This window comes from Sarcophilus harrisii, chromosome 3, assembly GCF_902635505.1.
Source record: "Sarcophilus harrisii chromosome 3, mSarHar1.11, whole genome shotgun sequence".
Taxonomy (NCBI): domain Eukaryota; kingdom Metazoa; phylum Chordata; class Mammalia; order Dasyuromorphia; family Dasyuridae; genus Sarcophilus; species Sarcophilus harrisii.
The window spans coordinates 323493539-323510605 of record NC_045428.1 but is presented as its reverse complement, the minus strand read 5'-3'; the positions used below and the strand labels follow the sequence as shown (position 1 = coordinate 323510605).

The following is a 17067-nucleotide window of genomic DNA, read 5'->3' as shown; positions in this document are numbered from 1 at the left end:
GCATTCTATAGAACCAATATTTTTAAAACAAGTATTTACATAAATATTGGGAAGTCTCAAGATCTCTTTGCTTTCTATTCCCTTATTCCCAAATCTTGAGTTTCTCTTTAGTGTATAGTCATATTGCATCTTGAAACCAGATGGAATTTTCTGCCTAAAGGGTTCATAGCAAGGAACATCAGCAGACCAGCTGTTTGGGAAGGAGATGGCCTTTTAACAGATGCAGAGACACAGAATAGATTTCCCCTTGTCCCTAAGGAGGGTTGCTCCATTAATAATCTGAGCAACAGATTATTGAGCAACAAAACCTGATACATCCAATTTGTTGGACAGGAAACAACAGGTTTCTATGAATTTTTCAATCCATTGACTTCTGGGTCACTTCCAACTAGCACATTTGGATTTTTTAGCATTTGGTATTATTATTTTATGAAAAATGAGAAGCACTTTAGTGTGCCCTCAAGCCATAATTGATATTTTTGGAATAGCAAAAAAATTTAGTTGTTTCTCAAAAATATCATTTATTTTGGCAACCTTATTTCTATAATTGTGAATTTAGCAAAATATCATCTATTTGATAGGTACAAATAGCTTGATATTTTTTAATTGAGATGTAATTCTACTATTAAATGTCCTTGAACCATCAGAGAATAGACTTAACTATGAATGTTTCCCTTCTTTCTAAGTTGCATGTATAGCCCCTCTACTTAAATATCTCATGACAACAAGGATCTATTTATAGAGATTATAAGATGAAAGGTAAAAAAGGAGCATATCTAACTTACTATCTATCAGTCTATGTATTTATAAATAAGTAGATAGTGAGATTTCTTGAATGACAGGTACTGTAATAAGCACTTGAGACAGAAAGTTAAAGAAGAAACATTTCATATACATATGTTTTGAAATATTAGAGACAGTGATTCTCGACAACACTGATAAGTTTGAATTCAGACTAGATGTACATTTTCTTAATATAGTAATAGAATAAAATTTTACAATGAGAAGATATCTTAGAAATTACCTAATATTTTCATTTTTCTAGTTTATGATACTCATGGACTATTGAGTTATTTGCCTTTTCTAATAACAATAAGTAAGTTTGTGGTTCAGCTTATATTATAATGCAAATTTTCAGCCTACAAGTAAATAACCCTCCATTTTTGCCACAGTACCTCATTAAGATCTGGTAGGTAAAATTTTTTGATCATCTCCAAAATAAATACGAAACAAAGTCCTCCTATTCATAGTTTCAGAGAATATTAGACCTTAAAGAGCTCTTAGAGGGTAGCAAGTTATGTTATATATGTGTATATATATATATATATATATATATATATATATATATATATATATATATTCCTACATATGTTATAGATGAATAAACCACAGTCAAAAAATCTGAAGACACGGCGGTAAATAGGACTCATCTAAGACATAAAGCTGGATATAGTTTGAAAAGCGATACATCATTCAGTGAATAATATTTATAAACTACCATATATCTATTAAATTGTATCTGTCTAGAGAGTGCTTTATTCTAGGTGGTACAAATGGATTGGGGAAGGGTTATTGAGAAAATTAGAAAAACTATTTACATGATAGCTATTTCATACCTATTAACCTTAACTCCTCCCAGAGCCTATTAATTTCTCAAGTACATGAGGATGATTTGAACATTATTGTGTTTAAATGCCAAACACTGACCAATAAATAATCGTTAAATTGATTTACTGTAAAATGAAGTTTTTATGCTCGAGTTTCTCTGGTGCTGTTTTCAGAAATAACTAATTTTTCATAAATATCTTCATCATAATAAAGAATAAAGTAAATGTAAAAGGGTTGCTATAAATGGGGGAGGGAAAAAGCAAATAAAATAATAAGGCTACCTTTGAAGAGATGGGTTTTGCAAATTCTTGACTATTCATCCCACATTTTTTTTTTTACAATTTGATCTCACATAGAAGTGTTAATTTTATAACCATTCATTAATTGCCTAATTGCATCCTTGAAGTTTAGCATAAATACTAGAAGAATAAATACAAGTGAAGTATTATAGATGATTTTCAGTTTTCATGAAGATCCACACTTGCAAATCATCCATTTTCATTTATCTAGGATTAATATTTTTTTCATTCTTGGGTCTGTGAGTACATGATGATTTATCTGGGTCAATAAGATCATAAAATAAAATTAGCAATGTAGTTCACATTTGGCAGAAATGTATGTTACCCATATTTGTTTGTTTTTCAAATCAAGATTTAGTACTTTTGAAAACAAGTACAGTCAGTACTTCCTCCAAGTTTTAGGGGAAGGAAGGAAGATGTTGAAATAAAAGTTTTAGCTTTCCTCCTGATTTAGACACAGGAATTAATGCTTTCAACCATAACATAAATTTATCTTTGAATATAGTGCTGTATAATGATGTCTAACTAGAGACAAGGAAAGAGACCCAAGGAAAGTGGGAAAGAATATTTATGCGGAAGGAAGGTGAATAAGTGGATTGTGGAAACTCTAATATATGACCAAAGAAATATTATCTCTTCCCTTTTTCACTTTTCTCTAAAATGAAATTACTTTACTTATCTCTGTATCTTTGTCTCTATATCTTCTGTATGTCTCTCCCTCTTTATTCTTTCTGTCTCTCTGCCTCTCTGTTTTTCTCTTTGTGCATCTTTCTCTGGCTTTCTCCTTTTTAAGTTTCCTCTCTCTACCTCAAATTACAGGAGCCACTTACTCTGTGACTTAACTATAGATAAGAATGGAATCTTTTGCTTATTTAGTTTCTGATCCCAGATATGTAACTTCTTTTTTGACAACCAGGTGCCATATCCCACCCTGCTTTTGGGCCTACCATAAGGATGTTGGACTTAATAGAAATACAATTTGCTTTAGACTTATGGAGTTCTGAACTCCTGAGCTCCAGTGGTCCACAATTCTTATTCTCCTCAGGAGAAAAAACAAGCATGAACCACCTGCCTCCACCTAGTCTAATTAGAAAGGGAAGAGGGAATAATCTATCTGTTACAAATAGAAGAGAATTCAGGCAAGCCCTACATATACTTCTCTTCCACTGAATTCCATTTTATCTCTCTTTCTGTTGAAATTATTAGTATTTCAGGTATTGTAGAACGAGCAAACAAGTTGGAGTCCAAAGGCTTACACTGAATTCTTTCTCACCCTTTTACATTTTGTTCTTGAACAAGTCCCCTTACCTCCTTCCAAATCTCAGTACTATCATTTCTTTAATGGCAATATTAAACTTGTTCATCACCAGAGTCACTTTCTTTTTAAAAATTTAATATATTTACTTATTTTTTCTACTAAATTTATTTATTTTTAATACATATTGTTTTATTAATCATTTTGGGAGAGAAAAATCAGAACAAAAGGGACAAAACCATGGGAGAGAGAGAAAAAAAAAATAAGTGAACATAGCATGTATTAATTTATATTCAGTCTCTTTAGTTCTTTTTCTGGATGCAGATAGCTTTACCTGTCCAATCTCTATTGGGACTGATTTGGATCACTGAACCACTGACAAGTATCAAGGCTTTCATAGATGATCCTCTCACATTCTTGCTGTTATTGTGTACAATGTATTCCTGGTTCTACATGTTTTGCTCAGCATTAGTTTGTGTAAATCTTCCCAGGCCTGTCTAAAATCAGCTTGTTCACCATTTTTATAGAGCAATAATATTGTGTTACTTTCATATCCCTTAACTTATTCAGCCATTTTTCAATCGATGTAGATCTAATCATTCCCTAGTTTTTTGCTAACACAAAAACTACTACAAACATTTTTGCACATTTGGGTCCTTTTACCTCTGTTATACTTTCCTTGGGTTATAGACCCAGTAATGGCACTGCTGGGTCAATTGGTATGAACAGCTTTATAGCCTTTTGGATATAGTTCCAAATTGCTCTCCAGAATGGTTATATCATTTCACAATTCCACCAACAATGCATTAGTGTCCCAGTTTTTGCATAGTCCCTCCAATATTTATCATTATCTTTTTCTGTCATTTTAACTACTCTGAGAGATGTGAGGTGATATCTCTGATATCAGAGTTGTTTTAGTTTGCAGCTCTCTAATCAATAGTGATTTAGTGCATTTTTTCACATAACTATAGATGGCTTTAATTTTATCATCTGAAGATTGTCTGTTCATATCCTTTGACCATATATCAATTGGGGAATGACTTGTATTCTTAAAAATTTGACAAATTTATTTATATATTTTAGAATGAAACATATCAGAAACACGGTAAACATTTTCCCCAGCTTTGTAGTTCTGTTTTATCTTGTTTCTGTTGGCTTTGTTTGTTAAATAACCTTTTAATTTAATGTAATCAAAATTGTCCATTTTGCCTTTGATAATGTTCTCTAGTTCTTCTTTGGTCATAAATTCTTCCATTCTCCAAAGATCTGATAATTTATCCCTTGCTCTCCTAATTTGTTTATGGTCTTTATATCCAAAACATATACCCCATCTTTACCTTATTTTCATGTGGGGTGTGAGATGTAGGTCTATGCCGAGTTTCTCACTTATTATTTTCCAGTTTTTCCAGCAATTTTTTTCAAATAGTGAATTCTTATTCCATAAGCTGTACTTTTGGGAAGTTATCAAATATTAGATTACCATAAGCCTTGAATATTGTGTCATGTGAATATAATCTATTCCCTTGATCCAACACTTTATTCCTTAAGCAGTACCAAATTGTTTTGATGACTGCTACTGTATAATATAGTTTTAGGTCTGATACTACTAAACCAGAATCCTTTGTATTTCTTTTTTCATTACTTCCCTTGATATTCTTGAATTTGTGTACTTCCAGATGAATTTTGTTATTATTTTTTCTAGTTTCACAAAATAAAATTTTGATAGTTTGATTGGAATGACACTAAACAAATAGACCAATTTAATCTCCAAGGTCTCTTTCAGTTCCTCTGAGTGTCTCTGCCAAGCTTTGGAACTTCCAAGATCCTCTGCCAGTCTTTGGGGGGCAGGGGAATATGATGGAGAAAACTAGAGTAGATAATTTCATTTTTGCTTTTTTCTTCTGATTTGTGCTTAGAAACCTGTTCAATAAAATGTTGCCCTCAATATAAGTGATCTTACATTGTTTTTTTTTCTATTACTACTATTAATATTATATATTTGCTTAAAAGCAAAGAAAATATATATTTTAAATGAGTTGAAATTCAAGAAAGATGACTACCTGACACAAGTGATATTCTAGCATCCAGATGAACATAAAGAATTGAAAGATGAGATTGCTCATCTACTATCAGTAATTTTTTAACATTGGGGGATAATAAAACAGGTATTATAAAGTGAAGAGTAAATTTATAGGGATATGTATAAGATTAAAGATTTAGACTTATAAGTGACCCAAGAAAGCCCTCATTTTATAGATGAGGGAAGAAGAAACTTCAAGAAGTTAAGTACATTGCCTATGGTTACACAAGTAACAATAACAGAAGTAAACTTTAACACAGGTTTTCTCATTAAAAACTAGAAAAAAATGATCTTCAACATGATCCTATTTCAAAACAATTTTTCTTTCCTTATGGGAGAATCATTAAATTAGTAAATTAGTAAATAAAGTAAAAATTACTTTACCTCTGTTTTAACAAAGCATTGATAAAAGCTTCCATACATTTCTTATGTAAATTATATATAAATGTGACCTACAATGTACTGTACATACTTTTAAAATAGATTGAATTACTAGACCCAAGAATTGTCATTAATCATTCAATGATGAGTTTCAAAAATATGTCCAATAGATTTCTCCAAGTTTCTGTACTTATGCTTTTCTTGTTTAACATTTTTTCTGTTTTTTGGATAAAACATGGATCTTATTCTTATTAGATTTTAAGATTCAATAAATCCAGGAGGGATGTGTAACAAATTTGACAAGAGTCAGAATATTTTTAAATGTTTATTGAAGGATCATAGCACTGGTTGAAGTTTATGAAGATGAAATTTAATGGGAATGATTATAAAATGTTAAACTTGGTTTAACAATAATAATAAAGCAAAAACAAACACTGTCACAAATACAAGATGGGGAAGAATGAATAACAAACAGTTCAGCAGAAAAGATCTGTGGTTCTTAGCAGTTAAGAAGCTTACTGTGATTCATAATTGTTATGTGACAAAGAGAAAGATAAGTTCTTTATTAACATAGAGAGACATAGAAAGAACACTACTTTATCATTCCCTAATAAGATCACATCTGAAGCATTGTATCATTTCCAAATTTTATAAAGAACATCAGTATTCTGGACAGTATCCAGAGGAGTTTGAACAATATTTGAACAAATTTCCATTTTAAATCATTTAAAGTTTGGTTGCAATAACTGGGGGAGTTTATTTTTAGGGCACATGGAAGAGGGATATGATTTGCCATGTGCAGTCCCAGAGTACACAGTAAGGCACAAGGGGTGAATTTTATCAAAAGAGAAAAAAGGAAAGTAAGGGAACATATGCTAACAATTAGAACTATGTAAAATATAATGGAAGTTATGGTTTACATGTCACTAGAGATCTTCAAGAAAACGGTGATTAATCATATGTCAGGGACATTAGAATGTAAATTTTAATACAGTATGAATATAACTAGATGGCCTGTAAATTCCCTTCTAGTCCTGAGATTTTGTTATTCAATTGCACAGAAAGTCTTAAAAGAGACATCAGTTTTCTTCAATTATTTAAAGGACTACCATGTAGACAAATTAGACACATTCCGCTTAACCTCAGAGAACAGATCTGAAAGCAGTGTATAGAAACTACAGAAGCATAGTTAAGAACAATGTAATGGGAAAAAAAGAACTTTTAATGATCAAAACTCTTAAAGTGTAATGGGATGCTTCCAGAAGTAATGGATTCTCCTTCTCCATGGGATCTTCAAGGTGTTGCTCTCAGTATAATTTTATGCTACCGAATGAATTTCTTCAGTCTTAGTTTCTTCACCTATAATTTTAAATGGAGATAATAATAGCACCTCCCTTCACAGATTTGTTTTGAGTATCAAATGAGATAGCATCTATTTAGCACTTTATAAAACCTTAACCATGCCTGTAAAAGTTTGTTATTAGTATTTGAATCAGGATAATCATTTATTGATGATACAGTTGATGAAATTTCTGTTCAGAAGTTGGAAAAGCTGAAAAAGTTGAAATTGAAATCACTTCATATTATAAGATCCTGTGATTCTACTACTTATATTTGATAAACTAATTATTCATGTACCATTTCATGTACTGATTATTCATGTACTACAATAGCCTTTTCTAATGTTCCCCATTTTCTGTTCCAGCTCCTTCAGAAGTAACATTTTCAATTGATGTTGGGAATGGCCCCATGGAGCTCACAATTCTTTCTCCATCACCCTTGAATGACAACCAATGGCATTATGTTCGGGCTGAAAGAAATCTCAAACAGACTTTTCTCCAGGTGGATGATCTTCCAGCAAAGATATTGGAGACACAAGAGGAGGGACATTTTCGATTGCAGCTAACCAGTCAATTATTTGTAGGTAGGGACTTATTTTGAGAAATCTTAAAATATCAATATATTATATATTAAAGTTCCTAAGACCATAGTTATGAATACTATCAAAGTCCAAATCAATAAAACAATGGACTCATTATGAGACTCCTGCCATATCTAACCCACTTTGAAAACATTACTTTTAAATTATGAAGATCCAGTTCAATTTTTTCATTTAAGTGTTAGTGACTCAAACACAGAAATTATTTAAGGTGAAGTCAATAAAGTATATGTTCAGAACTCTAAGGATCTTCTTATTCTCTTAATCTCAGTTTTTTTCAATATTCTTTCCTACCTAAGGAAACATGGCCTAAGGAAATAACTTGTGTGTGTGTATGTATGTATATATATATATATATATATATATATATATATATATACCTATATATTCATTCTCCTCTCTATGTAAATAAGTTTAGATGAATATATTACTTCTACATTTGGTCCCTTTTTAAAAAAAAATATGTGATGTGCTAGCTGAAGCTTGTTTTATGTGGGTGGAATTGTCCATGAAGGAAAAAACATTTTGGCTTCCTTGCTGCCTGAGGTCTGAAAGTCACTCTCTGAGGAGTTGGTAACTGAGAATTTTTTTTCCAAAATTCCATTGCCTTATGGTAATTCATTTCTGAACTAAAGTAACTGGTTGTTATATCAATTGAAGTGATAGAAAAGAATTTTTAAAAATTGTTATGTTCCTTTTTTAATTTAGGAAATGTGTCTTTTAAAATGTTATATTAAATATTATGTTTCACAATTATGTAGCTTCAATTTAACCTTGAACCTGGATGCCAAGGCTAAATTGATCAAAGCCTGGCCTGGAATAAGGAGTTTAATGCTATCTATGGTCCTATGTCTCTTCTACCCTGTGTAGATAAAGTTCTTGAAAAATCCTTCTTCAAGAGGATCCTCCACTTTCTCTCTTTACATTCTTTTTAACCCTTTATTTCAACCTCATAATTCCATCAAAACTCATATCTCCAAAGTTACTAATGATCCCTTAGATGCTTAAATTCAAAGTCCTTTTTTGCAATCCTCATTCCCTTTTACTTCCATGAAGCCTTTGACAAAATTCATCACACTCTCATCTTTCTAGGCTTTCAGGACATTATTCCACCCTGCTTGGTCTATATATCTCAGGCCTCTTTCTCAGATTTCTTTGCTATATCTTCATCCAGATTATACCCTCTGTGTCCTACAGAGTTCTGTCCTGGGACATTTTCTCTCCCCTTCTCCTTCTTATTATTTCACTGGATAATTTCATCAGCTTCTATGAATTTAATTAAAATTTATATGCTGATGATTCTCAAACCTATCACCTAAGCCTCTCTGCTGACCTTCTATCTCTCATTTCCAAGTGCATTTCAGACACCAGGATACTTTGGAGACATCTTAAACTCAACATATCTAACATTAAACTATCTTTTCACCTAAATCTTTCCTTCTTTATCTTAAATTCCCTATGATGGTAACATCACCCTCCCATTTTTTCCAGACATGTTGACATCCTATAAATCATCCTCAATTTCTTATTATCTCTTCTTCCCTCTTCTTCCCTCTTCTTCCATAACTAATCTTTTGCCAAGGTCTGGAAATTTTATCTTTGCAATTTCTCTTTCTTTTCTTTGATACTGTCATTATTCTAGTTAAGGACCTTATTACTTTAGGCCTGGATTTTTGCACTACCCTGCTTGTATGTCTGCCGGTCTCAAGTCTCTTTCCACTCCAATCCATCCTCCATTTACCTATGGCAAATGATTTTCCTAAAGCATATATATGACAACGTCTTGTATGTTCCCATTCAATAAACTCCAGTGACTCTCAATTACCTCTAGGATCAAATAGAAATCCTCTTTTCATCATTCAAAGCCCTTTATAACCTAATTTTCTCCTAACTATGCAGTCTTTTTTTTTTTTAACTTACTCCTAATACATATTCTTCAATATAATGATGTTCCATATATATGATTTTTTTGTATATATTTGTTTGTTTTTATCTTCTTCACTGTCTTGTGAACTCCTTAAGAGTGGCCACTGCCTTTTGTACCTTTTTTTAAATCTCTGTTACTTTACAGAGTATCTAACACAAATTTAGTCTTCAATAAGTGTTTCTTGCCTGATAATCACAGGAATTTCAGATTATTGTGAGAAGATGGGGGAGTTTTTGTTTGGAATAAATAGGCAAAAGGTAACCAATGGTTCTATGGTAATGAGGTTAGAAGGCAACCCACTTCCTTCTTTTCATTAGGAGTGATGCCCTTCTACCAGCTCTGTATTAATCTATAGAGCTCTTTCCTAACTTATCTGGGATCTCTACCTTACTGTGAATGTTAAATTTTAGTTTGCCACTTTTTGTGGTGGTGGGAGTGGTAGTAGGAAAAATAGTCAGTTTTTAAAAGGTTCAGGTTCTTTATTAACCAAGTTTTGATTGACAAGTTGATATATTTGTTCTCACTTTAATTTTTCTTAGAGTCAGAAAATATTTTTTTCAGCCTAGGAGTTAGAAAAACAAACTAAAAGTAAATCCAGACAAGGCAAACCATGAAGAAAATCATTTGAAAGTTGTTTAAGTAGCTTCTTTTCAATAAATTTTAATTAAACTTTTAAATATAAAGTGGAAAATTAAGCCTTGGAGATAATGTAACATTATCAAAGTCAAGAGATTGACCTTAGATAAAACCTGAATTTCTAATGTCTAGTAGAAACTTGAAAATGAAGACAAATGTTTACTACCCACTCAGACTTAAAAAAAAAAAATCCACAGACTCCTTCCCTCACAAATAGTAATAGTTAAATGCTACAGTTTGGGAATGAATGTTCTTCCATGCCTTCTAGATCTTTCCCTCCTCAAGATTGGTTCGGTGCCACATTTTATATCTAAGTTAAATAGTTTATTAAGAACAAAGGAGCTGAAAGAAAAGGAGTAATAAAATGTGAAAATGTCATATTTTCTCTTCTTAATTTGAACTTTATTTATCTTTTCATGTCACATTTTGCATATCTGACATAAGCTAAGATGCAAATGATTAAAAAGGTCTCTATGATTACAAGGTATTTGCTTAATTAATAACCCATATAAGTAATAGGACTTGCTGTTTAAAATACATTTTAAAAATTTTATGTGGCTGTTTTATTCTATTTAAACACAGCACTTCATTTCTCTCAAGCACCTTACTAGTCATCAAGATTTAATATCTTTTTGGTAGAATCAATTCAAGTATTTTGCAATTTTCATAAATTATATTTCATGCCCAAGCTTAATTTATCTTCAAGCAGTATTTATGGATCATTCTAGCTGAATGCTGTACATAAATGCCTTATAACTTTTTAAAAATATTATTTCATGCAAATTTTGCAGAGCTGTGAAATTAGCATATGTCCTGGATCTCTGGTAAACTTTTTTTTCTAGTTAGAAAGGGGAAAAGGGAAAGCTAAGTTCAATGCTAGGTATTTATCTTTAGAAATTTCATTTGAAATGGAACCTCAAATTCAAGGAAGTTTTAATGAGTTGATGGCCTTGGGAGAGAAGTCTTACTGTTTGTCTTGTATTCAAAAAGAATATGCTTCTTAAATTGAGTGAAATGTATAAAACATAAAAATCAATCTACTAAATAAAATAATTGAGTGATTTTTTTTTAATTTAATAAATGAAAAGTTGTCACTGTGTAAAATCTAGGTAATTGACAATAGGTCAAATTCCTAAACATTAGTGGACTGAGTTTTATTTACAATTCTCCATGTTCCTTTTTAGAAAGAAGTACAAAATGAGGGGGAGTGTGGTACATTCCCTTTGGAGGCATTAGATTAGAGATTTGAAGGCATTAGAAATGTATGTCCTCCATTCATGAAAGATTAGTCATTTAGTATTAACCTACTATCTATTCAGTGCTGTGCTAGAAAATGGAAGAAAGATAAATATATTATAATATTTACATGGATTGTAGGATTTGAAAAATATGGCATAGGTATTATCATTATAGATAATAGTGATGATTATGGCAGTGATGATAATATTAGCAATGATTATCATAATGGAGATGGTGGTGATGTTGATGAAAAAGAGGAGCAGAAAGTGGAGGAGTAGGAGGATTTTGATGAGGAGTATGGTGATGATGATGGTCATGATAATGATTCAGCATGCTAATCTAAACCATATGTCTATACTGATTCCACCAAACTAATCTACTTGAAGTTCTTCATTTCTAATATTTTCTCTTCTGTTTTCATGACTTTGTGAAGAAATTTTTTCATGCCTGACATACTCTCCATCCTTTCCTGTAACTTTTAAAATCTTAAACTGTCCTCAGTGGGAGAAGTGGAACAACAGTTAAACCTGATTCTTTCATAAATTTTTATGTATAATACTTCAGAATATTAGAATTATGAATCCTAATGGTGATTTCCAGATATTAAAAGATATTATTATTGAGTTATAGAACTTTAAGATGAGGAGATACCAGACCTCTGAATTAACACTGTTCTATTAATAACATTTGAAAGTATGAAAAATGGCATGATTTTATTCATATTCCCAAATAAATATGACCCACTATTGTGGGAGTAATATTAGCATTCATCCTTATCTATACAAATACATGTCTCCTACAAATCAATAATCCCAAACTAAGAAAATCATAATCTCTTAGTTTTCTGTACCAGAAGTTATATAGAGAAAAGTACCAAGATATTATTTTCCTTTCCCAAAGCCAGGATACCATTAAGCTAATTTGATCTTGAAATCCATTGCAGATACTCAGTCACAAGAGAAACCCCAAGTTGGAAAGAAGGGAAATTGGGAGAGACCCATTGATTTAGAAATTTTGCTTCAAGCATAATAGAATTGTTGTAATTTTACCTTGGCTTCTGTTTGGCTTGTATAAGAAGCTAATTTTTAAATGTAAGGTGGATGAAAATACTTGAAAACACAAATGGATTGGGAAAATGAAATCTGACCTTTTAGCCAAGAATTATTGGCAGTTTTTCACAATGTCCTAATTTTTTTTTAATCACATTTCCCATTGACACAGGAGTAAAAGAGGTTCATTTTAAAGATACATTATTAGCTGATGGGATTTAACATGAAGAGACGTCAGATTAGTCAGATTACTTTAAAACTCAATGCATGCCATGACCTGACACAAAGAATCTGCTAGTCTCATGTGATAGTGTAGTGAGCTCCCAACAGTTAATAGTGATTAAACACAAACTATACACTGAAAGCCATTTACAATGGAAAATTATCTGTACTTAACCTGTCCTGTGGGATTACAGCATGCTTTTTTGCCTGGCTAGGATCAAATGTGACTTTTAAAAGATGCTATTGATCTATGAAACAATCCCATGAGGTCAGGAACCTGAAACATTCATAGCTAATACTTCTACTTTACAAAGTTAAGGAAAAGCTCCACTGAAGTAATAGCGATGCCAAAGGAAGGAAAAAGGATAGAGTAGCCTTTACCATAAGGCTGGGTATAGTTTTACTCCTGCAGACATGACCTTAGACATAAGTGAAATTCTGATATTACATTTCCTAATTAATTACTTGAGTCTTTGAAATTGCAGTCATGTCACTTAATTGTATTGTACTACCTCCGATAACCAAACTCTACCTGAAGTTGTAGCATTAGAAATAATGAGACAAAATGGTGAGAATAGGGTAACTTTTATTGTTTTGTGGATATTTCTTTTATACATAGTGTCCCTTTCACAATATAAACTTCATACCATACACAGTTAAACCCTCCTTTTCCAACACATCAAAACAAAACAAAATAGCAAAGCAATACAGTGAACCTTGCTATTGATGGTGGAAATACTTTATTATCTGTTCTCTGGATCCAAAACTAATCAGGACTATTTACATTTACATTATGATGGGATTTTTTGTTTTATTTTTTCTCCTCATAATGCCTATATTCATAATAGAATAAATTCTGTATGTGTATGTGGGGAAGTGAGACACATGAGACATATCTATTCATGTCTATATACATGAATACATCTATTCATGTATACACCTATATAACTATATATTCATCTATAAACACATACATATATACTAGTTTTGACCTTTTCTGCAATGATGGCTGTTTCTGGAATTCTACCAATGTGTGGAGCTAAAATGCCACAACATGACAAAAATAAGCAATCAAGAAAGAAACAAACAAAAAGCCCAAAGCATTACCAGTTCAATAGTTAGATTTAACCTTCAGCTTTTCCCAGAAATTCTATTCAAAGTAGTGTTTCTTCCCTATGGCTCCAATTCTAATTGAAGAAGTCTTTCTATAATATTTTGAATCTTCCAATGTCTGTCCTATAATATTACATTGATGATGTTGAAAAATTATCTGTGCATATGTTTTGAAAATAAAAAGCTTCAATAAAAAAAGAGAATTCACCTGGCATATAGCACACCGCATAGGAGTTATCATAATCTGTTTTCTTTGTTATGGAATTTAAGATCAATTAAAAAAACAAATGCTGAAGGTCACAACACTCAACTTATCAACAAAAAACAATAACAATATTATATTGATGAATAATGGAAACATTCATTGATTAATTGATTGACTCAATACATGGCTACTAAGATCTTATACGGATGTTGTTCCATATAGTGCTACCTGTCTTCTGACCATAATAATCATCCTGCCTCCACTAGAACTTGAACTCTGCTTCTAAGGTACCAGTCTGATAATTGGATTATGACCTATCTTTCCTGTAACTGGGCTTCCATGTTAATTCCTAATCACCTCCACAATATTTTCATATTTGTATATCAATTCAATTTTGTTATTTCAGTAATATCTCATTCTTTGTGATTCAATTTGGAGTTTTCTTGCCAAAGATACTGGTGTGGTTTGCCTTTTCCATCTCTGACCCATTTTATAGATAAGGAAACTGAGGCAACAAAATGATGATTTACTCAGCATCACACAACTGATAAATATCTGAGGCCAGATTTGAACTCCTGAAGATGAGTTTTTCTGACTTTGTTTAGAACATTGTCATGCAGTAGCTACATTCATTTTTAGCACTCTTTTATATGTGCTTTCTCTTATTAGAAATTGAAGGGAAGAAACGATTTTGCTTCTCATTTGTATTTCCAGTGCTTGCTATAGTTCCTGTCACATAGTAATACTTTAATAAAGCCTCAAGATCTTTCTGTCTATCTATCTATCTATGTGTCAATATGAAAGTAAACTGTAATGTATAACCACCTCCTTAATGTTTTGGAAAGATGGAATTAAAACAATTTTAAATTAGCATCATAGAAATTCTTTAAGGATAGTAAAAGTCACAGAAGAAGAAGTAAAATGTGGATGACATTAGATGTCAAAGAACAGAGATGGTATTTATTTTTCCCCCTTGGTTATGGTCAGAAGTTTACTGACTAATACTTATCAGAGTCTCTGGGATTTTAAATATTCCAACTGGCAAAATCACTTTACTTTTTGGCTAGAACTTTTAACTAGGGAAGAGCTGTTTGGATTTTGTACTAGATTTAAAAACACTGAGGAGTTGATCAACATTGAGCTGGGACATATTTTCTTCTTTGCCTACTTGGTACCAGACACAGCAATAGCATAGTAGGGTACTTTTTCTCTTTTAGTAATTTAAAGATCTGATGCCTTAAAGTATGTTTCCTTTTTCTAGTCTTTGTGTCTCTGTACCATCAATCAAAACCACCATCAGTGGAAATTTATTTAGCAATATGGAAACCTCATTGTACTTTCTTCCCCTGAATCACAACCCAGGAGACACAACTTATCCCTAATTCCTTCCTACTAATATACTTACTGCTTAATTAGGGTAAAAAAATTCCCCAATGATGACTCTATCTTGAGCTAACTCTTCAATTTGTAGCATTTCAGATTGGTAAATGGGGTATTGGTGCGACTTTTCCACATGTATTCTATCTTTTATTTCTTTTGATTTCAAATTTTCCACTTTCCTTTATCATTTTATGTTTAGTGTTCCCTATATGTGTTTCACCTGTTTCTGTGTCATGTAATTATCTCTTTTTCCTTACTGTTAATCATGAATTATGATATAAAAATCTGACTTGCAAAATGAAGGGCTTGAAATAGATTATTTCTAACATGTCTTATATTTCTAATATCATAAATGAAATAATATGAGAAATTAGTTTAAAATGATAAAAATCTCTAAGAAATAAAATGTGGCATGATTCATTTTTTTCCATAGATCCAACAATGCTATGCAAGTGAAAAATCTCTGCTTTGAAAGAGCTTAACATTTTTAGACTTAGAAACAAAAATAAACAAACAAATAAATAAAAGCAATATATTTTCCTATCCAAGTCTTATACCACCATTATTTTTCATTAAAAGCTTACTTATTACCACTAATCTTATCTTTCAGTATGATCACAATTGATTAGCATAGAATATAAATGTGATAATTATGAGAATGTATTATAATTTTTAAAAAGATAATTAAAATTCAATGATAGTAAAGACTGATGTGTCTGGGAATGGGATAGATAATCTCTAAGATTCTTTCCAAGTCCATGGAATCCGAGTTTCCTTTTTTGTTTGTTTGTTTTGTTTTGTTGTTTCCTTATAGGGGACATATTAATAAAACTGGAGTTTAAGAATGTCTCAGTGCAACTGGATGGCATGGTGGTACATCGTTGACTTTGAAGTCAGGAGTAGTTGAGTTCAAATCCCATCTCAGACATTTAATACTTCCTGGTTGTGTGACTCTGGGCAAATCACTTAACCCCAATTGCCACACAAGGAATGTCTTAGACAGCAAAATTGTATAAATCAACACCTTTTATTATAATCCAATAGACCAAGAAAATAGAGATAGTAGGATGAAAATATATATTTTGCCCCAAAATTATAATATCCACTTTTTATTATTTACATTTAAAGTAGTTTTCCACAAATCAGAGAAAGAAAATATGTATTATCTACAAATACCTATTGTTCTGATTCTTAATAGTCTAGGCCTCTATGAGGATAGAATATTGGATATAGTAGTTGGGAAGACATGAGTTCAAATCCTAATTCTGATATTTAATAGCTGTGTGTCCATATACATACCACTTAAGCTGTCAGTCTGAGTTTTATCATGTGTGAAATTGAGGTATTAGGAATTATTTCTCACATAGTTTTGATTAGGATCAAATGAGTAAAGCATTTCATAAACATTAAAGTCTTATATAAATGTTGTCCTTATTTTTAGTTTTTTAGACATTTTCCTTATCATCAGGGAATTTGTTATGAGTTCTAGGTCCTGAGTTATTCTGAAGTAGACTGAATTTAATTTTGGTCAAGGAATACCTAGTTAGAGGAATATTGTATGCCCAGCACTTGTCCCATACTTGTAATAATTGCCAAGGTGTTTGAGATAAAGGAAACAGTATGGTGTTATGGGAAATGTTTTGGTTTTAAAAAGATGAACTGTTGTTGTGTCCAACTCTTCATCGATGCCTTTTTGGATTTTCTTGGCAAAGATGCTAAAGTATTTGCCATTTC

The 17067-nt window shown here is 31.6% G+C and overlaps 1 protein-coding gene across 1 annotated transcript in view; it reads left to right on the top strand.

Annotated features, from left to right (window-relative positions):
* The window catches only part of CNTNAP5 (contactin associated protein family member 5), an 876250-nt gene that overhangs the window by 707853 nt on the left and 151330 nt on the right, over positions 1-17067 (top strand). The window contains exon 17 of the mRNA XM_031959885.1: positions 7329-7547. Within this exon, the coding sequence (XP_031815745.1) occupies positions 7329-7547 (219 nt within the window). The remainder of the gene's footprint in view (positions 1-7328; positions 7548-17067) is intronic.